The sequence below is a fragment of the Cryptotermes secundus genome, unplaced genomic scaffold (genome assembly GCF_002891405.2).
Source record: "Cryptotermes secundus unplaced genomic scaffold, Csec_1.0 scaffold1101, whole genome shotgun sequence".
NCBI classification, from domain to species: Eukaryota; Metazoa; Arthropoda; class Insecta; order Blattodea; family Kalotermitidae; genus Cryptotermes; species Cryptotermes secundus.
This window is the reverse complement of record NW_019731285.1, coordinates 20,606-46,425: the sequence shown is the minus strand read 5'-3', so window position 1 is coordinate 46,425 and position 25,820 is coordinate 20,606. Positions and strand designations below refer to the sequence as shown.

The window sequence follows — 25,820 nt, the reverse complement described above, 5'->3', positions numbered from 1 at the left end:
GAAGTTTATAGATGTTCAATGTGCCCCCCCCTCCTCAGGCTGCACGGATAACATCTAGACGGTAGCTGAATTCATCCTACACTCGATGACAAATATCTTGCGTCACTGAGTTCACCGCAGCTGTGATACAGTTTCTTAGGTCACTCAAATTTGTGGGAAGAGGTGGTACACGCCACACAGTTGTTTGCGATAGTCCAAGTTCTCTACTAGCACTATGGGTTGACTTCATTGGGCTGCGCTCAAAGTTCATTCGAATGCACTCCACGTTCTCCTCCGATACACGCGATCGGCCCGGGACGCAGTGATGGAGGGCACTAGCGGTAGTACTAGAAACTCTGTAACATCCTCTTTCAAATGTACTTTACAGAATTCAAATGCAACATACAGTTCAGGAAATATAGTCAATTGAAATTGTGTACATCTTTCTGAATCACTCTGTATTTCCTGTATGCAGTTCAATGTTAATGTCAAACAAAACATAAATGGCTGATGGCATGGTCTCCCTTAATGTCATAACAATTCATTACTTATTACAGCCCAGAATTCGGAACTCTCTATAGTCATAAATTACTATCATGTATGTGTACACTTTATTTCAAGTACTTGTTTTGGGAAGTAACAAAAATGCTAACTCAGAGGTTGCAAAACACTTGCCAATAAGGTCTTCAAGATTGTAATAGAGACAGTCGAATATTTATGAGGTGCATATCACCAACATATTCATAGGTCAGAGAGAAAGCCATGCAAGAAGACAGCAGAAGCAACTAGCTAGCTGAAAACTGTGGCACTCTGACACAGCACTGCGTCTCAGCAACTCAACACTGTTATATTTGCTGCTTGTATAGTAAAAGTCTGTATCATTATAGAAGGAACATGAAATTTAACAAATCACTGCATATAACATTTGTCTGACCCTTCCAAACATCTACAGTATATCATAAACGACAAAAATTCAGAAGAAGTAGCTGCTACTAGTTTTGAAAGAATATTGAATTCTTACCTTTGAAACACAATTTATTTTATAGAAACAAATTTCAAATAAATCACGCTGTGCCTGGTAATTTATGTATATAACTGGTACCTGTATCTAATTTATTTGTTATTAACTGACAAAATTATGTAGTCTTGAATGAAATACAGTAGGAGGTTCACAAATGCTGATTTGGAGGCAGATTTGGGGACAGCCCCTGGAAGGACTGGGGAAAATCACAAAAACCTTCGTCAGGGTAGCTGGAACTTGTCCAGAATTCAAACTAGGTATTTTACAAATGCAGATGTAATTAATCACTACCATGCCAACTCACTCAGTTTACTTATATTAGTAAAACATTATTACACAAGATCAGGGACTTAGTATGACACTGTGAGGCCCTGAGCAATGATAAAATGAGGACTAAAACTATGTTCCTGTATACAGAACTGCACAAATATATAAAAGCCATCATTAGCTTGGCAACAGTAACACAGATACATAAAAAAAAAACAGCAATGCCACTCCCAGTATGGTTCCAATTGTCACTGTTCTTCCTGTGTGTATTCCCACCATTCCAACCAGACAAAATACAATCAGTCATTTGTTATCTGAATGTTATTTTTGTTACAGGTGACCTTTCTTCTCAGCATTTGAAGGTTCCTCGGTTTGTGAACCCCTAGGCTGTAGTTTATGTAACTTATGTGTAAATTTAGTGCTGAACTTAGTGACGTACACTGAGTGATAAGAACTGTTACAGTTTCACTTTGGATCTAAATCCCAACAGAAAGCTTCTACTATAGATATATGGCCAGAAACTGAAGAATTGAGTACAAGAATACATACTGGACTTAAAATTGCTTGGTACTTTTAAAAATTTTGATGCGCTGTGGTACAGTAAGGTACATATCACTTGCTTTGATTAGGAGGGCTTTACAAGTATATAAATCATATACAATAATCAGTAACTCTTCAGTGATGTGCAGAAACATAATTTCGTACTTGCAAATTAACTCATCCAAAACGTTCTACCACAGGAGTATCAGGTCAGTTGTGATACAGTCTTTGGACCATGCTCTTTGGTCCTCTCAGCCAGAGCTGTACAATCCAAAATAATTTATTCATACTGTGATCCTTTCAGATATTAATTTCTTGTTTAACCTTTATCACACAACAGGATAAACCTTTTCCACGAACACATATTTCTGGTCATTCCACTGCCCCGTTACATCATGATTCATCAGTAATCTGTCAGACGACAGGTCCACAGTCTCTTCAAAAACAGTTCCTCCACTTAATGCGATCTCAAACTTTCTCCTTCAAATAAGAATATCCTCTTCTGTCCCCAAGGTCATCCATGATACTATTAAATCTTTTTCTTTTCATTTCATAAGAAATAAGTTCCTTTTCACAAGGTCTAAAATGTTTCTCTGTACATCAAAGTACACCAAAAATGTATTTATAATTCTATCGTCTACTTCTACATGATGTGTATTTCCTGATTGTCTGCTGAGGGTTACAAATATTTCTAAATATTTATATTGTGGAACATTTCCTCAAGGCAAGAACAGTATACCCAGCACAGACAGCCACTGCTGTGCAACGGTTCTGCAGACAAGCACGTTTCCATTGCAACAATTGGATACAACAATAATGGGATTCCCAAAAACATAAAAGCAACAACAGCGCAGCAACAGAAGACCAGTGTTATCTACGCAGTCTGTGCCGAGATGTGGTGTCAGCACTGGAACCTAAAAATCAATGAAGATAAGACTCAGACCATCTAGTTTTCTCATAGACTTAGGCCCTCTGAGGCTAATCTTAAATTGAATGGGCAGAATATCCCCTTCATCAATCATGTAAAATATCTGGGTGCAATCTTCGATAAGAGAATTACATGGAGACTGCACACAGGAATGACTGAAGCCAATGCCTTCAGAACATTTATTACAATCTACTCCCTATTCAGAAGTGATCATTTAAGCGCCAACATTAAACTAACCCTCCATAAGGCACTAATCCGATCAGTAATGACTTATGCTGGCCTGGCCTGCGAATTAGAGGTAGACACCTACCTCTTAAAATTACAGCACCTGCAAAATGAGGTTCTCAGCACCATTGGGAATTTTCCTAGGTACAAAACCGGACCAAGATTAGCACATGGCTTTCAACCTTCTGTATGTATACTATTATATAACAAAATTGTGCAGGCAATAAGCAGAAGTCACACAAAATCAACTGAATGAACATCTTCACTGCATAGGACAAGGTGGCGCCATATACAGTAAATGTAAACTTGCCAGTGGTCCAGCTTATGACCGTTCAAGTGACTAAGCCGCCATCGTAGCATAAGATACGCAAGATAGGCAAAGCCTGAACTGACATAGAACTTGTATATAGTGCACATAGAAGAATTTTTATATTTGCTTAAGGCAAGAACTGTGAAGCCAGCAGAGACAGCCGTTGCTCAGTAACGGCTCCGCAAACATGCATGTTTCTACGGAAAGAACTGGATATAATAATATGAACCCTGGCATGAATTCAAAAATGGCACAGCAACAGAGGGAAGGTGTTCTCTGTGTAGTCTGTAAGTAGAGGAGTTTGTTTGTGAATGAGTGCATCAATAAACCTGCAATTGACTGACAGTAACTAAGATCTGGTCTTATGCCCCAGATGGGTGCTTTATTCCAAGACAGACTGGCTGACTGACCACCAGCCATAACAAAAATTTGACTTGTGAGTGAGTGAGCCAGTTGGAGAACTTCTGGGGCTCAGTTGTTGTGAGCCATTGCTGGGAGAAGCTGGTAGCTGAGACCGGGGACAGTTCAGGAGCCCAGAGGACAGGAAACATGAAGCTGTTGGAAGCCGCTACCAAGCAACGGCTAGTGAAGACGTGACTGGACACAAGCATGTGTGGGTGTGTGCGTGTGCGCGTGCACGTGCGAGCGCATAACAATGTACTGTAAAGTGCAGTCACGCGTTGTGTATCAAAGAGCTCAAATAAATCCAATTACCAATCCCAAACACCTTCTATGGCCACCCTCATACACGTGTCAATATTAATCTCCACGCAGCCGATCCCATTCTGTTATCCCATATAATGTAAATATAAACCAAACATCTACTGATGCTTCAAGAAAGCCTCCGTTTATTTCATCAGCCCCTTCAAGCCATCCATAATACCCTTTAGATCAATTTCAAGGTAATCTTACTGCGCTCGCCTAGAGGTCCTGATCTACGAAATTCATTTAGTCAGGATACTCAGTATCAATCCGAGATTCCAAACAAACACCTCCGAAATATAAATCTAATATGATTTGAGGCTTTCACGGCGGTGACTATGAAGAAAGCAGTCTTCTGGGATTTGGCACCGTGTATATGTGGTTTTAACCGACGTTTCGGAGGAACGTATCGCCTCCATCTTCAGGGTAGAAGAAAAAATATATAAGAAATCTGCAAGCGGAGAGACAGTGAGACTGCAGACTGCTTTTACCGGTTCTCACGGTCTCTCCGCTTGCAGATTTCTTATATATTTTTTCTTCTACCCTGAAGATGGAGGCGATACGTTCCTCCGAAACGTCGGTTAACACCACATATACACGGTGCCAAATCCCAGAAGACTGCTTTCTTCAAATCTAACATGACTTGCGGATGTTATTCTTTGCGCGTTACGTCAACAGCAGGATATCACGTATTCTGCGCATCTAAACATTGGGTGTTACGTATTGTAATTACATCGTCGTGAACCACTGTATAGGTCAAGGTTACGTAGCGCACACGCGCTTCAGTCCATTCGAAATGAAGAACTCCGGACTAGAAACGCATAAACCGACTACGAAATAATACTGGTTAGGACATTTTTCGGTTCTCAACCGTTATGACTGTATTATCAACTGCACACAATCACAGCAGCAATAACAGTATTTTCTGAATGAAACTTTTAATTCTTACCAGTGCACGGGAAAGAAATGCTGCATGTTGCTTACGATTCGATGAATGAAACCCGAATCGATGAGAGAAAGAAAAAGACCGGGCAAATTCAATTAAATTCGCATAAATTCATAAAATTAAAAAATAACTGGATAAAAATGTTTATTGATTTTTTAGTCACTTCCTGAGACTAATTATTGATGACAAAATAAAATCACTTGTTTTCTCATGGTGGAGGAATTAAGACACATCAGGCTTTCGCTCTGAACTACTCAAGAACCGCGGCTAGTAAGCGTGTTTTGTAAGATTTTTGTTTTTCCAAGCTCCTGGTTACAAGAGCCCGCTAAAAAAATACAATTTTCGTCTGCACAAATGTTTGCGTGATCACAAACAAAAGACCGCGCCATAGCTCAAGCAGTTAGTTGCTGGCTTCCCACCGCGGCGGCCCAGGTTCGATCCCGTGTCTGGTCAAGTGGGATTTGTGGTGTACAAAGTGGCGCTGAGGCGGTTTTTCTCCGAGTACTTCGGTTTCCCCCGCCAATCTTCATTCCACCAAATTCTCCATCATCATAATCACCCGGGGCAGGCTACAATAGGCCAATCAGTGGCCGCCGTGCCGAGTGGACCCAGTTGGATTCAACTCCCCGCTAAGTGAATTAAAAAAAAAAAGACAAATTCCCTCCATGCAAATCACTGAAGTTTCTCCGTAAAGCAAGCATTAATATAACCTATTAGCATTATAATCATATCCTCTGCGAAAACTGTGGTACATATTTTCCCAAAACACAATGAAAAAACTAATAAAACGTGTGTACGTGGTGGTCGGAGTTACTGCATAGGAACGCAAACAAAACTGCGTACGTAATAACGGTTGTTACATAATTTCCTACACGGGTAAATGGATTAATTAACAATTTAGTTTTAAGAAAATAGCTCAGAAATATATTATACACTAATTATGATCCGCCGCCAAATTCGGATTTTAAAGTTAAAAAGTCTCCGTGCTACAATGTACACAGGCAGATCTGATAAAGATTGCCCTTTATCGGCCGCCGGGATAGCTCAGTTGGTATAGCGAGTCTACAAGATGGACGGTCTGGGTTCGATTATCGGAAGGTGGCAACAGACTTTTCTACACAGTATCCTGACAGCCCCTGGGGCCCAACCAACCTCCTACCAAATGGGTACCGGGGGATCTTTACCTGGGGAAAAAGCGGCCGGGGCGTGAAGCTGACCACACACCTCCATCTAGTGTCGAGGTACAGAATGGCGCAAATATACCTTCACTCCCCCATACGCCTTTATGGCGCAGTGCTTAATTAATTAATCACAAGAACAAGTTTAACTTTAGAGACTGCAGTGCATTGATTATCATTGAAACCGCTCCACTGTCGCGCACTAGTTCAGGTATAACCAGAATCATTATTACAAAAGAATTAATTGCCGGTAGCGGGTAACAGCGAAGCCAGTGGGACACCGTCATCTTTTTGCTTGCAGGAATTGACTTATTCCTAGGCTTACTGTTTCACAGGAAGCACCCCTGTGGTTTTTTCTTAGAAATTTTGTCTCTGACAGGTCCAGAACATCGTTAACTTAAAATTAGATGCGCTTGATACCCACGCTAAGAGTAGTATTCATCACTGGGCTGTCAAAAACGACGTTAGGACTTTAAGGATCAAAATCCCATACTACACCTAGCTGATTAGAGATCAAAAATTGTGTGAACTCCTAAATTTCAAAATTACCCAATTGGTGGAATTTAGGAGGAGTGACATAGCTGAGGAACTGATGGACAGGGGACCTCAGGGTTTTCAGAGAAATCATTCGCTGAGGTCAGTTGTCTGCCAACTCATGAACTGTTCAGATGCAAAATTTATATCACCGCTGTTCTGGACAAAAGCCTAAATTCAACAAGCCGAAGTGTTTACTTAAACTATTCTGATAACTTCTGGTGTACCAGGACTAAAGCTAGATAAGTACTTACATAAAAGTAAATATATATATATATATATAAATTAACTGTGTGTGTTATCAAGTGAATGAAAGGGTTAATAAATTATCACAGTGCTTAAGTGCAAAGGTGTAGTATCCTATTCATTACCCTTCCCTGCCTAAGCAAGGCCCTGCCAAACGCTCTGAGGAAGAACCTCAGCTCTACCAACAGCTGAACTAGTTACACATCACCTTTACGTCTCTTTCCTAAATTAAACCCTTAATTATTGTAAGCCAATGCCAGTTGAGCTTACTGGGGCCCAACAACAGAAAAGGGACAAAGGAAAGGAGTGACGATCAACGCGTGGAACGAAGGTGAGTGAGGACGGTTATATGATGGTCGGCGCACGTCGGCCAAACGTCGAATTCTGTGCCAATACAATATGAACAAATTCCGTGGTTTTAGTCCCCATGTGAACTATAATGACCGCCACTTGTCGGCGAAGTTAGTGCCAACTTTATCAGATAGAGGGTGTTGTGTGGTCAGCGCAACGAATCCCCACAGTCGTTAATTTCGGTTTTCTAGACCACAGCCGCTATTTCCTTGAAATATCTCTTCAATTATCCTCACGAGGATGAGTGGACCCTTTTCCAGGCCCACTACCTCTCAGAAAATCTGGTAGCGCCAGAAATCGAACCCGGACTTCTGGATCTGTAACCAGGAACTCTGCCCACTAGACACACAGAGGCAGTCTGTGCTAATACAGTAAATACAGAGATTTAAAATCTCCTATTCACTGATCATAAAATATTACCCCCATATCAAAATATGGCTGCCACCTATTGGTGCTGGGACATCTAAAACCGATATTCCCTGAATATAAAGTTATTTTCGGTTCACATCCGGTTATACAAACAGATCATAAATTACCTCTTTTTATTCTGAATATACATTTTATACCACAGGACTTAATGAAATGAAGTTTTCACAAAGGAGAGTAAAAAGTATGCAAGTAAGCACACTTCAGTAAGTACACTCGTTGCAGACAATTCTCCTTCCCTCTTCCTCCCTCCTTCCCAAAAGGAAACCCTATCACACCAATGTGCCACCAATTTCTCTCTTCTACGCCTTATAACACAGACCCTGATTGTAACCCCACCATATGAATTACTGCAGTATGACATAGCAGGACACCCAATGGCCTTGGCTGAATGAACGTGCTTTCCTACCGTCAACCAAACAATTTATATACTCATACCTGCAAAAGCCAACCAAAAGTCACACATTGCACAGCTGATACTGCATAAAGAACTGAAAAACAACGCAGCACATTCTGTTCTATGATACAGCATGAAAGACTTGTACTCCATGTAAATAATAATAAAAAAAATCAATTAATTTTTTTAACTTTTAATTTTAACTCTTAACCAAGTTATAACGTTTTACATTTTATTACTATTATCCAAAATATAACAACATACAAGTATTTTATTTAAATTCATACCAATGATTACGAAACAGAAATACAATCAATAACAAATACCGTATTTACGCATGTATAGGCCGCAGCACAATTTTCAGACAGAAATTATAGAAAAATTATTTTCTTGGAATATTATTTCAGGAGTAGAACACCCAGTATTACTAATTATGAATATATATTTTTTTAAATGAAGTGTGATTTCGAATATTTCGAATATAAGCCGCACCCCAGTTTTCCTCTTGAATTTTTGGCAAAAAATGTGCGGCCTATACATGCGTAAATACGGCAGTATATTTCATTTAAATTTCCTGATGATGATCCAGCTAGGTCGAAATATAGCAAATGTACATAATAAAACAAATGATAATACAATAACATTAATTATTTATTACAAATATGTTTGTTGATGGTTGCATAATAGTACTATAGAGCACAGTATGCCCATCCATCAAGAAAAAGAAATGTTTAATAGTCAGATGAATGTAACGAGGAAATGTCTGTTTTCAGGGTTTAGCTCAGGTGGGCTCCAGAACCGGCCTGAAAATTATGGAGAAGAGAAAAATCTCCTGCCCCTTGCCAGGAATCAACCCCTAATTCCTCCATCATCCAGCCCATAGCCTAGTCACTATACTAACTGAGCTATTCTGGCAGAAGAAGAGGGATATAGTATAAACAGCACAGCGGGCCAAGAAATCATAATGGACTATAATAAGAATCTCCTTACTCAAGTTACATAGGCGGCACAACATCAGCCACCTAGAAGAGAGACAACAGGGGTTATTGACACGAACCGTAAGGTTTATGAATTTTAATTTTGAACAAAGTTTTTAAAACTTTAAAACAACTTTAAATATTTCTATAACCAGAAAGGCTACTGTGAGTGATAGATGGAACATTGTGTACTTGGCAATACATGTGTATTTGACATGACAACTGTTGTGATAGTGGTTTCTAAAAAGTGTTTGGTGCCTCTGAAGATGATCCAAATGGATCGAAACATGTGAGGCTAGTGAATCATCAAGTGAGAAAACTGAAATAGTCACACTGGACGGACTTGTCTTTTATAATTTATAATTGTACGGATATATCAGATTTCCACTTGGAAAAAAGTAAATTTTCTATGCTGCTTGTTACAATACCAATTTTGTTTTTGGGTACAGATGTATACAGATGTACCACCTACTCCAATCACAAAAATATGGGAAACTATCGAGTATATATCAAGACATCAAATAGAACCATCTTTAACTTAGATTCTAAAGGGTTCTGATGATTGTGCATAACACTCAAAATTAATGGGTTTTCAGACTTTGTCCATTGTCAAGTATTCTAAAAACTACAAAACACAACATTTTGGAAACTGATTCCCTTAGAAAGAGCTAACTTCAGTTACTGGATCACAGTGATCCAGTGATTAAGGTTAGCTCTTTCTAAAGGATCCAACAGAGCAGGTGTGCTCCCCCTCACCTGAGGACAGAAACAGATCAGTTTCCAAAGTGTTGTTTTCTAGTTTTTAGAATACCAGATGATGGACAAAGTCTGAAAATCCAGTAATTCTGTGGGACTTTAACTTAAACTGCTAACAACGATTTCTCAAGTAAATCAAATATAGGAAGACTCCAATATTTCCAAAGTTATACTTGCCTGTCACATCATATATTGCACTGTACAGAGCATTTCTCTCAGTATCAAACTGTCTGTCTTACCACTGACCTGTTGGCTGGAACCTTAGCCATCAGCTCCCAAAGAAACAGAGTCTAGGCTGGCATCCAATATTATAAACACAGACACGCATTTCTTCAAGTAAATTAACTGTTTGAAAGAACCCACCATCACAGCAGAAGCATAAAATGTCTCTAGTGTGCTCTCAAATAAATTTCAAGATTCTTGAAAAGAATGTCTGACACTAGTCTGAGTCCACAGACTCGATTCAATACAACTGTTTCCCACATTTTGTGCCAGAGTTCCTCCATCGTGTATAGATTATTTGAACAAACTTTGTTTTTTTAATTCCCTAGAGACAAAAACCACAGGGATTTAATTCTGCAGGGAACAATCTGACACTTGTCAGCATGCCTTCAAACACTTCTAACAAAATATTAATGGAATAATTAGCAGTATACTGTAGCAAAATCTTGCATATAATAACCATGTACCACACTAAGAAAATGGCCACTGAAGTGTGTATTTCACCATTTCAATTCAGTACTGCAAATGAGCAAACGAAACAGCCTGAATGTATTACATGTACAGAAACATGAGGATGACTGATACAATTTGCAATGTCACTTGCAGGTGGAGTCATACAGCCATAAAAGATAAGGAATAACTGTGTACCAATACAGATGACACAATATCTAACGATCCATTTATTGTTGGAAGGACATTCGATTACAGGTTATTTGTTTTCTGTCAGGGTAGTCAAATTTGGCCATTCAAGAAATGCACTGCAGAAGACAGATGATATAGCTCAGCATTGTCTTGAAGTAACTGCCTATCCCCCTCGTTGGTGTCTCCACCTTATCGTGGTGAGGGGGTTTGAGTATACCAAGGACCCTGAGAGCTATACCAGTGGTAGCGTAGCTACTGGCAGGGCCTCCCTTGCTGGACAGGTCAAAGGGTAGGCATCAGACAAAGAGAGACGCCAAAAACTGATGCCGGAAGCAGCGTCATCAGCACCGACTTGAATCACAGAGCAAATGATGCTTGAAATGGTTCAAGTTCGTATAGCAATGGGCGTGACCAGAGTGGTTTGAACGGCTGTTGTACTGCAATGTGGAAAGCAAATGGAAAAACTACCATATTATCACTCTTCCTGGATAGTCTCTTTCCAAAAACAGAGATACCATGTATGCGAGATGCTTCCTCTGGAGACAAAACAAATCGGAGGGGCGCATAGAAATGACCAGAAGACGAGGAAGAAGATGTAAGAAGATGCTGGATGACTTTTGGGACAGAAGAGGATATTTTTATTTTATTTGAAGGATAAAGCATGTGATCGCATTAAGTGGAGGAACTGTTTTCGAAGAGACTGTGGACCTGTCGTCTGACAGATTACTGATGAATGAATGAATGAACTGCCTATGCAGTAGTGTCGCTGGTTGAGGAACTATGCTACAATCCAGAAGGTCGGCGGGATCGAATCCCGATGAGGTGGATTCTTTCAGTTTACCTAATCCTTCCAGCCACGCTATGGCCCTGGGGGTGACTCAGCTTCTAAAAGAAATGAGTACCAGGAATACTATTGGGGGTAAAGGGCAGCCAGCATGTAAGGCTGACAAACTTACTGTCATCTGTGAGCCGACTGTCTAGAAAATGTGGGAACCTCAACATTTCACTTCCCTATGGGCCCCCATGGCCTGTTACAGGGATAGCTTTACTTTTACTTACTTTAACTGTCTAAATCGTTAAAGTCCAGACTCATTGGTTCTGTCATTCATTTGTTCATTCTTATTCTCCTCCTTCAGTATTATTACCGAGTAATGTGGTACAAAGCCGGTCCTACCAAATGTCTAAGATCTAGTAAACTAAAGTGAAATGGAGAGTTTCATGGAGGTAGGCCAAGGACCAAATTGGGGCTGTAGCGACAAAAGAAAAAAGAAAACATGGTGCAAATGCTAACACATATTGTTAAGGCAAAAATGTCTAGTAATTTAGTTATTTTTATGTTAAAGTACACTAATATTGAGATTACCATTAACATTTAAAAAAACCTTGAAGCTTTCTATCATGAGCTGGAAATACATACAGTAGATTCATTTGCACCATGTTTTCAAATACAACACATTATGATCAGGCACTACAATGCTACTTACTGTTTCAAACGTTGTACGCTAGCTTGTCGAGCCCATTTACTACATCCTCGTCCTGAAAAAAATTATGTCAAAATTCATTAATATTTTTTAAAATTTAATAACTACTGTTTGTTTGATCTTGTGCTTGTGCATCACTAAGTTGCAAAACCATTACTCATCCTCAGTACCTTTATCCTAATCACTTTAATCTAAAGATGGCAGTCTCCTTGGAGGTGACTAATACCTTTTGTCTGGTACCTGGTTACCAGCATTTCACGGGAACCTACCACCTGCACCTTCAGGCATAAGGCAGTTATGTGAGTGGAGAAATCAGTATGTAACACGGGGAGTGTGCAATGGGACAGGGCTATTAGCAATCTATTCGAAGCAGTTTCAGATATGGGGAAAAGAGAGGAAGGAAAAGAAAAAAAAACAGGAGGAGATGGAAATAGAGGAAAAGTTGGAAAGAGAAAGAACAGAAAGATCAGGATTAACAGGTTTCTGTACTTTCTTCACTATCCAGTGCTTCGGAAATGGATCTGTTTCCATTCACCATGGAGACCAAAAGACATGACCACCTTCCTTTCCTTGACACAAGAGACCTGATGGCTCTCTGGGCCATTAAGTGTACCATAAATCTACCCATATAAACCTCCATATAAACTCTAGTTCTCATCACCACCCATGCAACAAGCATGCCATACTTTCCACACTGGTACACAGGGCTAGAACTCTGTGTGATCAAGACAGTCTTTGTGTGGAGGTGGTATTCCTGGGGTACACTTTCAGGCAGAATGGCTACACCAACCAGAAGAGTGGCAGGGCTCTCAAATCCCACACCCCCCAAGGTTGCCCTGACAAAAGCTGCATTCAGGGACTTTCTTGCCTTATGTCAGGCTGATATTCAACAGCATCAGCAGTCTATCAGCTCAACATTAAGCTGGTGGGCTTCTCTCCCAGGAAATATCTAGTTTTCTTCGGCCAGTCAAGGACAACCTTGGACTGAAGATGATAGAAGTATACAGTGTCCCCTGAGAGTCTGGCAAGGTCTATACCAGACTGAAGGAGCACCAGTGACATATCCGTCTGGAATATCCAAATAAGTCGGCCATGGCAGGGCACAGTATCAACTTGGAGCACTGCATCCAGCTATGTCACACTGCCGTCCCCTCTGCCAAACCCTGATACATGGATCGCATCAGCAGGAAGGTGAATAAGATTGAGCTTCATCCCAACAGCATGAAGAGGGAGGATGGCTTCTGAGCAAGTCATGGAAACCTCTCATCTGCTCCCTGAAATATTGTATGAAGCCTCTAACTGTATTCTCTGCTTGACCATGCAGGTCCATCCACAGTGCCCTTATCAGGGCACAAACTATGCCCCCTCCAGGCACTCACCAGCCTTCACCCTGATGTCCTGGCTTCCTTCCGCTACCTCTGCTCCCCCATCACATACCAGCGACTAACTCATTTCACATCCGTTTCCTTTCCAACATACCCTTATTCTTTTTCCTGTCTACTTCCTAGCAAAACAAACCGCCCCATTTCAGGGCCTCATAAACTCCTCACCTCCTACTGGTTCACTTGGTGGTCTTGTGAGAGCCCAGTGGTTTCATTCTGCCTCACAGGCAAGCCAATGGGTACTGAAGATTCCTCTTCCATTTCCCTTCTGCTTCCTATATAATCCACAACTTCTGGATGGCTGATTGGTTGACTTGCCACCTGCTTTCACACTGGCATCTTGCTCCGCTTATTCGACCACGAACATGAAAGCGATGTTCTTCCAAAATTCTGATTGACTTTCAACAGACTACATGGCATTATATCACAACCACTGCTGTGAGAACATCAAAACTAAGTGAGTCTGAAGCGGCCTCCGTAGTCTAGAGGTAACGTTCCCACCTCATGACTCGTAGTACGTGGGTTCAAATACCCGGCGGAGGTCGTCGAATTTTTAAGGGCGGAAAAATTCAGGGAACATGTCCTCTGGGAGGGACTTTAAGTTGTGTGTCCCGTGTCGTAACTTTACGGCACGTAAAAGAACCTCATATCCCCAAAGGGGATCACTGAGCCAAATTCCAGGACGTTTCCCGCCCAACAATAGCCTCTAAGGCCTCTGATAGATGGGGGAAGCAATATAGACACCGCTAAGCAGGCCGAACTCGCTTGCTCGGCGGGACTGATGGTACGCACCATTTATCGGTAAGGTAAAGACTCTGGTAGAATATCATAGAGGGAAGCACAATAGATCAAACTGGTCGCGGTGCATGGGGAAACCCACCCTCTCTAAATAAATAACTAAGTCAGTCTGACCTCAGAACAAGCCTTCCATTGTTTCTTTAGGTTATGGATGAGATGTTTCCTTGACTTCATCAGAGATAGGTCATCCTTTATCACAGCTCAATCTCAGTTACCTCTCTGATAATGTAGTCCATGTGCCTGCATTTTCCGCTAAGCATAATGAAGGTGGATGTGATAATCTCAGTTGATGTCATATTCTGCTATGGCTGATTTATTAGCAATTTGAAAAACTGCCCTTTCAGGAAAAATGGCTCCCACTGGACTGCTTGCAACCTTGTTCCAAATTCCTTTCCTTATATTACTTACAGATCTTCCCCTTGTCTCACTTCTACAATGATAATGGTAGCAACAAGTACAATCAAAACACTAGTAACTATTTGACAGACTACACATCATCACTTCCCAGAAGACTGCAGTCTTAACATTCACAAAACATGAGAACCTCAAATATAATGTTGAATCTATTTAACACAGATCTGTTATGTTAATTTCTTTATCACACATTTTCTCTGAACACCTACACAGTAATTTCAGAAAATTATATTCATATAACGTTAATTTATGTTTCTTTCACATGTCACAGAGATTCATCCACTGAAATCATAGTTCAATATTTAAAACTACTTGAACTAAACAGAGCAGGCAACTTTAGAGGCATGTCAGCTTCTAAGGCTACGCTGAAAGTACAAAACAGGAGAAGGATATGTCAGACTTTAAACAATAGAAATCCAAAGTTGAACTCCTAAGTTATTTACAAAGTGATGGAACATTAAAAAGTAATAAAAACATCAGGGTATATAGGGGCTTGTCACTGAGATCATAAAAACATGCTATTAGGCAACATGCATACAAACATTTCTGCAGCTCACTTGAAAAACATGAAAAATCCAAGATTAATGACGGCATAAAATCCTTATACACTTCCAAGGCACTAGACACATCACTGCAAATTATACCCAAGGATGTCACATAACACAGTGTGGCAGTAAGTTGTACAGCATTCATCATGACATTTCTCAGAATATGCAGAATACTGAGGAGTATTTCACAAGATGTACAGAAGGGTGCCAATATCCATGCAATAAATGTGATGTACTTTTGTCACTTTTCTAATCACCTTTATATGCACAGAGTATATAGTTGTGCAAATAAAGGCGATTAGAAAAGTACATCACATTTTTTTTTAATTTATTTTGTAATACACTGAGATAAGTGTAATATATGGATCTACAGAGGAGTGGCAATTTAATGGTAAAAAAAACTTGTTAATTGTATCGCCTGTGGATGGCTCTATGAGCCGAAACATACAGTGACACCATTTCTAGACTAGTAAAACTCACCTGTATGCAACAAAGTGTGAGTTATTTGGTGAACTGTTGTGTTTGACAGGGATTAATATAAAAAAATTATATACAGTATAAACACACAACAGGATGCATCCCACAAAGAAGAATGTTAAACATGTTGCATATTCTGCTTGGATTTGAGACTGTTTCTTTTTCCACTTGTAGGTGTATATTAGAAGTCAATGTATTATTCAGAGAGCCTCATTCTCTATTTACCGATTTCCACAATAGTTTAGGAGTGTTATCTGAACTAGTTATAATATGCTGAATGTTGTTCATTTTTGCAGTTTTTATTACAACATTGTATTCTTCTTTATATGTTTCATACTTATCCCTATGTTCCTGAATCTCACTTTGCATATGGGGATCTAATAAATTGTTTAGTTTCGTTCTTACTGTAACAAACCCATTATTTATCTAAGGAACAGTCAAAGAACTTACAATATTTCTTCTAACTTTTGGACAAGCTAAATTAAAATAATAGTGTGGTATGCAGAGACCTGCTGCTAAGCAACTATGTAACAACTGATGCTAAGTAATGGCTCTGCAAACGAGCCTGTTTCCATCGCACCAATTGCACTGCAACCGAGGAACAATGTTTGTCGGTGAATGACATGTTCAAAGTAGTTGCAATGATATTTCAGCATATCATGATAGAGCTCAATGGGGCCGAGTTAAAAGAAGTCAGAATAATGGCAATCATAAAAACTGAATTAAAACTCATGAAGTAAAATGGCCACTAAGAGTTCATAGGTGGTAAATACAACTGCGCTGGCAAGGGCCAGCAGTATTTGTAAACGAGACTTGTCCTCTCATCAGAGGTGGTGCCCCACATCAACAAACCTGTAACTGTCTGACAGTAACAAAAATCTGGTTTCGGGCTGTCAGCCAATCAGAATCCAACATATTAAAAACAAACATGAAAATACCAGAAAAACATCAAATTATTCTTGCACTGCCAATTACTGCTTACGGCCCTTCAGAAACAGATGAAAAGTCAGGGAGATGACTGTACAAAAGAATTTTATATATGACACAGAATAAAGCTGCAACACTATTAGGAGACCAACTGAAAAGTGATATTACATAATTAACCTTGAACAAAGGAATGAGAGTTCAGTCACAAATATCATAAGAAAAATTTACCTTGGTGAGAAGCTCTTGGATTCACGCTCACCTGAAAGTAAGAAAAAAAAAGTCATTCATCACACTGAATCTAGGTAATATGACTGCTCTACTATCAGTAAATTCTAACAGTGCCAGGCTGCACAAAGTGGTTTACATCTTGCATCTCCAAGCAGCAAATATTTTGATTATTATTATTTGATAGTGGTATTTTGACATCAAGGTTTGAGACAAAATTTAAGTGTTGGAAAACCTTTAAGAAAACTTCAGAACTGGACAGATTCTTCAACAGGCCACACACGAAGGAGTAAGTTACGAGTTCAACGGCACTTGCTGAGGATGTCTCTGATGGCAGAATTTGATACTAACAACACTGAATCTTCAGATTCCACTGCTTGGAAGCTAATCAGTCAGATAACAAGTTAATAAGTGAAACAGAAAGATTCAATACATTCTTAATGGGTAATCAATGCTGCATGCAAATCTGCCACACTCATTAAACACAAATGCTAAACTGCAGTGAGTAATTTCTTCTCTCCTTTCTAATTCATCACTCGTACACCCACTGAGGTAATCATACTTTACAACACTGCAAGTCACATACAGTTCTGTTCAAGATGTGTCTGAGTGCAGCATTAAAATTAAATATGTTTAACAACAAAACAGCATTTCTGTATCATACTTATCACTGGCAGTTCCCTAAGAATCCTCATACTACAAAAACATATCAGCAAAGGTCTCCACCAAATTAAGATCATCAAACTGAGGTTAATAAGATGGAGGGGGCATGCAGCATGCATGGGAGGGAAGAGATGCACACAAAGTTTTAGTTTAAAAAAAATGACACGAAGAGACCAATTGGAAGATATATGCATAGATGTTGGGATAATATTAAAATGGTTCTTAAGATGTAAGTTGGGACAGTGTAGACTAGACTCTATATTTCAGTATCCCGTTGCAATTGTTCACATCAGCGTCCATTTGCCTATATCCGTCTAAATTGCAACACTTGTTTTACACTTCAATATTATATTCTTTAACACCTGAAGATGGCCCTTTGAGGCCGAAACACGTAGTGTTAAGTGTTAAAGAATATACTGAAGTGTAAACCAAGTGTTGCAATTTAGATGGATATAAACAAATGGACGCTAATAGACTAGACTCATCTCGCTGAGGATATTGACTGGTGGCCAGATCTTGTGAATAAGGTAATGAATCTTCGGGTTCCACAAAATTCTGGGAATGTCTCTGCTTGTCAACTATCAGCTTCATAAGAACTCAGCTCCATTTAATTATTTAGTTGTACTAGAAAAGTTCTATACAGCAGTCTTGGTGCTGGACATGAGCAAGATGACTCAGACAACATGTCTGACTTGTATTCAGGAGGTGCTCGGCAAAATCTCAGCCTTGTTCACTGACTACTCTGAGTTTTATGTTGTTTTCCTCATTCCCTCCACACAAATACCAGGAGAGTACCGTACCCCTGTAAGTCTTTAACACGATACTAATTAATTGCATAGAGATAAGTCATTCCTGAGAAGCTGCCAGTCACTCAGCTACTCAAGAACTTCCCAACATTTTATGGAACCCAAAGACTCATTAATGTATTCATAACAGTCTGCTACTGGTCCCTATCATGAGCCAGATCAATCCATTTCATACCACTCCAGCCTACTTCTCTAAGATCCACTTCAATATTATCCTCCTGCCTACATCTACGTCTTCTTTAGTGGTCTCCTTCCTTCCAGCTTTCCCACAAAAATCTTATTTGCATTCCTCTTCTACCCTGTGTGCTACATGCCCTGTCCTTCTCATCCTCCTTGACTGCAACATTTCAATTATATTTGGTATATTTTAATTTTTACATTTTTAGGCATAAGAAAACAAAAACTACTGGACTGAACTGAACTTTGGAAAGCATTATCCAGTTCTTTAATGTGATACAGCCATTTTTAGGTTACTGTCCTAAAACTGAAATGTGATTAAATTTATGCCATCTTCTAGTACCATACAATGAGTATTTTTACATCCATTGACACAATTTCTTATAAAAATATACAATTAGATCATATGTTTATCAGAAATTGCTGTGTCAATGGACGTAAAAATATACAAATATAAATTATATTTTTACAAGAAACTGTTGTCGATGTATGTAAAAATACTCGATGTACATGACACACAACACATGACGATTCTAGTACCGTGTTTCTCACCTATTTGATTGCCCCCTCCAAGAGGGTTACTAAGGATAATGTGGAATTTCAGGAAAGGTGCTGACCACCTTTAAGGTGATAGCATACAGCAGCTATATATATATTCCCAGGACCATGACTGTGAAGATTACTGTCCTTTGGGATGTGACACCATGCAGTTTTGTAAATAAACTGATGTTTTCAAGGGATGCATAATACATCTTCCAAAACAACAACATTGTCTCAGACTACAGTGGAATTCCATTTAATGTTCATCAATTTAAGGTTTTCCTTCTCTTTACATTAAATGTCAGAGACTGTAAGTCAATAATCTGAGTTTCTTCCATTCGGCATACAAACCCACTGTTCCCCAAAGAAACTTTAAATTGGGTTGTAATTATACATAAACAAAAGGTAATGCTGTCCCTGTGCTTAACTAATTAAACACTATGTCATGTAGGTGTCTGAGAGAGTGGATGTATAGATCCATGCTTTCTTGGCCTTGGCACTAGCTGGAGATGAGCGGTCAGCTTCAAGCCCTGACTGCTTTACCCTTGGGGAAAAGCCTCCGGTACCCACTGGATGGGAGGCTGGGTGGGCCTCAGAGCTGGTCTGGAGGACATGAAGAAGAGAAAATACTCGACCCTACTGGGACTCGAACTCTGACCCCTCGGTCATTCAGCCTGTAGCCAGTCGCTATAACAACTATGCTCAAATGACAAACTGGAAAAGTTTTGGAATAACATGGTTGTGGCCTATTTGAGGTATTACCAAAGCATCTGTTCAGGCTGAAGATAACCATGAAAGCCCACAGTCAAGTTTTTCAGTGAAGTACCTGTAAATATAAATCTAGACTGTTACCACCATTCCAACCTGATCAGTTGTGAAAATTGTCAAACTTAAAAAGTTCAACCTATTTCAAAGAGGAATGTCATACAAGATTCAATCAAGTCAGCAATATTACATGTTGGATTTGTGGTCATCACAGCAGTGACTATGAAGAATACGATCTTGTAGGTTGTGTAACACAGAGTAATACAGAGTGAGGCCAAGAGCTTGCCACCTAGTTCTTCTGGTTTCTTGCTTGGCTTACTCTTCATCCCCAAAGATGGATATTGGGCTCTCTTGAAACTACACGCCATTACAACCCAGAAGACTGTGTGTGCCCTTCAGCAATATTATTTGTTTAATCATATGAAGACTAAACATGTTTTACTTATTCCACTATAAGATTGTTAACAGAAGTAAATGAGAACATGCTCCAAACTGAACCAAATCCTTCCACACATTTGTTAATGATGAGAAATAGATGGCATATACACTTCCTCACACACACGGTACAATCCTATCTTCTCAATCCAACCATTATCTCCACATAGCACAAAAGAGGGGCTATTACAACATGACTAGAAAACCAAAAATCATATGCTATTGGTACAATTCATTCTCATCCACTCCCTTCTCCAAAATAACCCCTATATTTTGTAATATTTATCATGGATCCAAAGAGTGTCTGATTGTCACTTGGTGTCAGCTTGTCTAGCCCACCACTATTTCGGTCTACACCACTACACTGCATTCTTCTTCTTTTCTTGACATTGTCAGGGCAGACCCCACTACTTGCTTCTCATAGCACACTGTGTCTCCATACACGAACACTTTATGTAAGTCATATCTAACAATGAGACTCAACTAAACTGCACAACTTGTGAACTCCACAACAATTTTACTAATTTTAGAAACACTGGGTTGGCAGCATTGGCCGGATGGTCTGAAAACAACTTGAAGCCAACAGTAAGGTGGTGAAATCATGAAGAATCCAGAGAGCCATATGCATATGCTCCCACCTCCCCTTGTTCAAGCAACCATACCTGCACTGCCAAAAACTTTCCAGAGCCTAGAATGATTCTGCACCATTCCCAAGCCCACACATGAACTTATATTTCAAACAGTACATCATAAACATTTAATGACATAAAGGCTCTGCATTTAACATCAATATAAGTCAATAAAATCTACAAAATCAATTTTAACATCATCTTTCCATCTTCATCTTGGTTTTAGAGGACACTTTTTAAATATTTCTCATCAGAATGACATAGCACTATATTCCTTGCATCATACAACCCAATCATACATTCAGCTCATCATAATCACATAATAACGATAGAACATAAGCAATGACTAAAATTCATAGACTCTACAATTGCAGCAATGACTGTCATTCTATCACTTCAACAATTTAGATATTCCTTAGCATTTAAACTGCTGTTTAAGTAAAATTCAAATCTATATTTACTCAAACTTTACCTCCTTATGCCAGTTTCACAGCACATTTTGACATACTATAGCATGACTGGCTTTATTTCCAAATACGTTAGCATCATTATATTGTACACAAGGGTATAGAATCCAGTCCTCAATATCTGATTTCTTCGAAGTATGGTGAAAATTAAATACTGGAAAGTGAATTTCCCAAATTCATTCTTAAAAAGAGTCAGCACAAGAATAATTTTCTGGCATTTACAAACAACCATCATAATATATTTTATTACATGTACAAAAGAATGTACTCATTAGCCAGACCTCATAATGACAGTTCATAAGAACGAAATAGTGCACAACACTGTGGGAAAAACATAATCACACGCATACTATCAAAATGAAAAGCACTTCCACTACAGCGATGGTATTTTCTCATGTCCAGCCATCCCTCACTTTGTATTTGGTGAATTAGGTCACATACCAATGGTCACTGCAAACATAGTATATATAAATAATATATCTATTTTAAATCCCTGCCGTATAAAACATCTTGGGGAGTGGGGGGATAACATATGAGACACAACCTACAATCTAAGGGACCTTCCTTCAGTATGCGAACTTCCATATTTTACTGCGGCTTAAATAGGCCATGAAATGTCAGCCTTGTCATATACTTTAGAAAAATATATGCAGGGACACATCCTATTACATTTACTTAAAATTCGCTTATAATTCCGAACAAATATATTCTGGTTGTTAAAATCAGTCAATATCCAACATATAGTTCAATACATATTTGACGTTTATGATAATTATTTACCTGAAAGCTTTTAATTTCGAATACTTTTGATGTGAGCCGTAGAACATTCTGCGGAAGACTCCGCGACGAAAAGGTAAGCATACCAGCCATCACTGGTAAAGGACAAAATTAACACACTCCACTTCTGTTGGCAAGAAACAGATCCAAGGGACCCAACAATGCTACCAACTTACGTATGTACAGGGATTAGTCAAGACAGATCACAGATGCTTAAATCCGAAACAACTTTGCACCAGCCCTATGTTGCTACCACCACCGACACACGTAAAGGTCCTTGGTCTAACCAATAGCCCAAACGATAAGAACCATCTTCGATTTGGAACATTGGGCCGCATTATCTAGGCTCATTAAATTCCTATATTATTCTATTAAATTACTAGACAACTTTAAACAACTCATCAGAAAACAATGAAGCCACGGATCGGAAACGAATCGACAAACGTAGTGGTGCATCCTCTTTGTGGTAAATTTATAAAATCAAATTATATCGGCCAAGATAGGTTATCATGAGGTGAATTAATTATTAAAAAATATTTCTTGTGTGACGGCAAACTTCCCGTGTTTATTTGAATCAACAAATGATGACACGGATCACTAGATAATTCCGACATGCAAATCTATGCTAATCACGAATCACTGATCAGGGTTTCCATGCCACGGGTCACAAAATGTAGTGTTAGCCTGGCAATCCGATTGGGAAATAAAATCAGCTGACGGTTTTGGATGGAAGGAGACGAAGAGGTTAAGGATGAATAAAGTGGCTTGTGTACAAACAATTTAGACCTCCAGTGCGAGTATAATAATGACTAAAAGTTACAGAATTTTTTTGAAACTTTTAGAACAGTGGTCAGTGGATTCAACCAAAGTAGGCAGGTATGTGAGTTGATTATAGGACGCGTATACCAACGTAGCCTAGATGTTTCACAACCTTCACAACCTTTGTTAGGTTTAAAAAGGTAAAGGCACGCCGTGAGTCCTGGCCTGCGTGTGGTGGTGTATATCCAGTGTTCTTAAACTTTGGCACTAAATATAGGTGAGTGGTTATTGTCACTCCTGAGCCGCATAATACCCTGGGATATGGACTTTTGTATTCATTGAATAGAGAATATTGGGAAAGCCAGTTTCATTGGATGCACGCTCGCGAGCCTCGCAAGGGGGCATCTTCCTTTCCCTCCGGAAAATGAATACCAACTTACTGGCCGCGCAGCCTATTGCCTAATCGCGATACTGATCGGGATATCAGGCTTTTGTTGTTTATATACCAATTTGCCAGAATGTTGTGGTTGAATCAGTTGTTTTGTGTTTAAGAGTTTCTTGTACCTCACAGTTCATAAATCAGAAAGACTTGAATAGAATTATTAGGCTATGTGAGAAACCAAATAAGCTACAGTTCATATAAATTTTTAATAACATCACACAAAAAGACTGAAAATATGTCAAACGAAAAAGTTGTAATTAGTTTAAATTAATTAGTTCCAGCCAAGTGAATAGAATTATTTTGGTTTCTTTGTTATGAGACTTGTTCAAAATTTGAAATGTAATGTAGTATAAATGGTTATTTTTAGCGTTTGAAAAATTATATCTATGGCTGCTTATGCCCCACTTTCTCACACTATCAGAATATGTGGTATATGCTGCATACAGTTTCCTTCATACTTGAGATTTATGTACCACTGCATGCTGTTAGATAGACTCAATGAAAAGTGAAATATTGCTGATTACAGAATTGTAGGAAGGTACCACATCTGTCTTTCCAGAGACCATACATCAACTGTCAACCCAAAGAACTCTGGGAACTGTGTTCGACACAGCCAGTGACATCATACAACAATCCGTTCCTACCCCCTTTAGATTATTCTGCATTTAAAATCTTTTAACCATTTATGACCACATCAAGGTTTCTGCCTTAGATTTTGCCATAGTGAAACGCATGAAGAGTGCAGTACAATAATTTTGTTTCAGGGATCTTGGACAACATATCCGGGAACAAGTAAAAACAGCATTTAAAGCAGGAGAAGTATACCCTTGGGATGAAAATGAATGTAATAGAATACATGCTAGTCTGAAACGGCTAGCAGACAATCGGTATGGTCAGATGTATCCAAGGAGCTCTAAATCCTCTGCTTCTGGATTATCAGCTGATGAATGCCATGCAGTTCTGTCAAATGAATTTCTAGAGGAGTTAAAGAAATCAGAACAAGGCTTTTTCTCAAAATTGTTTTATACCAAAACATAAGATGACTGCAATTTTAAGAAAAATACCTAAGTTTAAAAATATATGTCATTACATACATTTTGGGATATTAACAAGAACATTTAGTCAAAAAGAAGTTGTAAAAAAGGAAGAACTTCTGCACATCCCAGTTATGGTCAATGAAGTGCTTGAATGTCTTCAACCTGAGGCTGGTCAGACATTTATTGATATGACTTTTGGTGCTGGCGGACATAGTCAACGAATATTGGAATCTGCTCCTGACATCAAACTCTTTGTTTTGGATCGAGACCCTGTATCTTATTCGATTGCTAGAAGACTTGCTGACAGATTTCCTGGTCAAGTTGAGCCATTACTTGGGAGATTCAGTGAATTACCAGTATTACTGAAGTCACATGGAATTAGACATAGTAGCATCGATGGCATACTTTTTGATCTTGGATGTTCTTCCATGCAGTTTGATGTTGCTGAAAGAGGATTCTCTGTGAGTAAAGATGGCCCCTTAGATATGAGAATGGATGGTGGCCGCTTCCCAGAAGAGCCCACAGCAGCTGATGTATTGGCTAAAGTGGATGAAGTGGATCTTGTAAAAATACTGAGAGTGTATGGGGAAGAGAAACAAGCCAAGAAGATTGCACGAGCTGTGATGGAGGCTAGATACACCTTTAAGAAACTAGAGACTACTAGTGAACTAGGAGATCTTGTAGCATCAGTGTGTGTTGATGAAGAGAGACTGGACAAACTACAGAGACGTGTTCATTCTGCAACAAAGACATTTCAGGCACTCAGAATATTTGTAAACAATGAAGTTAATGAGTTGAACTATGGAATGATAGTTGCTGAGAAATATCTGAAGGTCGGAGGTAAATTAGTGACACTAACGTTTCATTCATTGGAAGATCGAATTGTGAAGCGTCACTTGTTAGGCAATGTAATTGATAACGCCATAAATCCACTTCCTTTAAAATATACCAATGTGTCTCTTTGGTATGACAGAAATGAAGTGGATAGTTTACTTCACTCAAATTGGAAACTTATACATAAACATGTCCTTACTCCAAGTGTGGAGGAAATTAGCACCAACCCAAGAGGTCGCTCAGCAAAGCTTAGGGCTGCAACTAAAGTAATACACCCAAATGTTTAAATATGTTGCAAATAAAAAATAATATACTTATAAAGTAAAAAAAGGTAAAGGTAAAGCTATCCTTGTAACAGGCTGTAGAGGCCCATAGGGTTTGAGAGACATTAAGACTCCCAAGTTTTCTAGACAGTCTGTCTTACAGATGGCATTAAGGTTGCCAGCCTTACACACCGACTGCCCTTTAGCTCCTAGGAGGATTCCTGGTACTCCTGCTGAGTCGACACCAGGTTCATAGTGCACCTGGAAGGTTAGGTCAATTAAAAAAATCCAGCAGCTTCATGGGGAATCAAACCCTCAACGTTGCGG

The 25,820-nt window shown here is 39.2% G+C and overlaps 2 protein-coding genes across 3 annotated transcripts in view; one reads left to right on the top strand and one right to left on the bottom strand.

The window, feature by feature from the left end:
• The window catches only part of LOC111866955 (dihydrolipoyllysine-residue succinyltransferase component of 2-oxoglutarate dehydrogenase complex, mitochondrial), a 56,023-nt gene extending 33,707 nt beyond the window's left edge, over nucleotides 1-22,316 (bottom strand). Inside the window, exons 1-3 of the mRNA XM_023856346.2 lie at nucleotides 22,162-22,316; nucleotides 16,903-16,933; nucleotides 12,132-12,183 (exon numbers count right to left, since the gene is read on the bottom strand). Of these exons, the coding sequence (XP_023712114.1) occupies nucleotides 12,132-12,183; nucleotides 16,903-16,933; nucleotides 22,162-22,251 (173 nt within the window). The 5' untranslated portion in view covers nucleotides 22,252-22,316. The remainder of the gene's footprint in view (nucleotides 1-12,131; nucleotides 12,184-16,902; nucleotides 16,934-22,161) is intronic.
• A 506-nt stretch (nucleotides 22,317-22,822) lies between these two features.
• On the top strand, nucleotides 22,823-25,560 carry LOC111866957 (probable methyltransferase-like protein 15 homolog). 2 transcript variants are annotated; one of them, XM_023856347.2, is made up of 2 exons: nucleotides 22,823-23,034; nucleotides 24,124-25,560. In XM_023856347.2, the coding sequence occupies exon 2, from the start codon at nucleotides 24,399-24,401 to the stop codon at nucleotides 25,515-25,517; it is 1,119 nt and encodes a 372-aa protein (XP_023712115.1). In that variant the 5' UTR covers nucleotides 22,823-23,034; nucleotides 24,124-24,398; the 3' UTR covers nucleotides 25,518-25,560. The 2 variants fall into 2 exon arrangements, with proteins under 2 accessions (XP_023712115.1, XP_023712116.1); XM_023856348.2 differs by lacking the exon at nucleotides 22,823-23,034 and adding an exon at nucleotides 23,073-23,194.
• The last annotated feature ends 260 nt before the right edge of the window (nucleotides 25,561-25,820 follow it).

Bases quoted from the DNA above. Each gene is read 5' to 3' on its own strand.
- LOC111866957 (XM_023856347.2), top strand. From the start codon at position 24,399: ATGACTGCAATTTTAAGAAAAATACCTAAGTTTAAAAATATATGTCAT.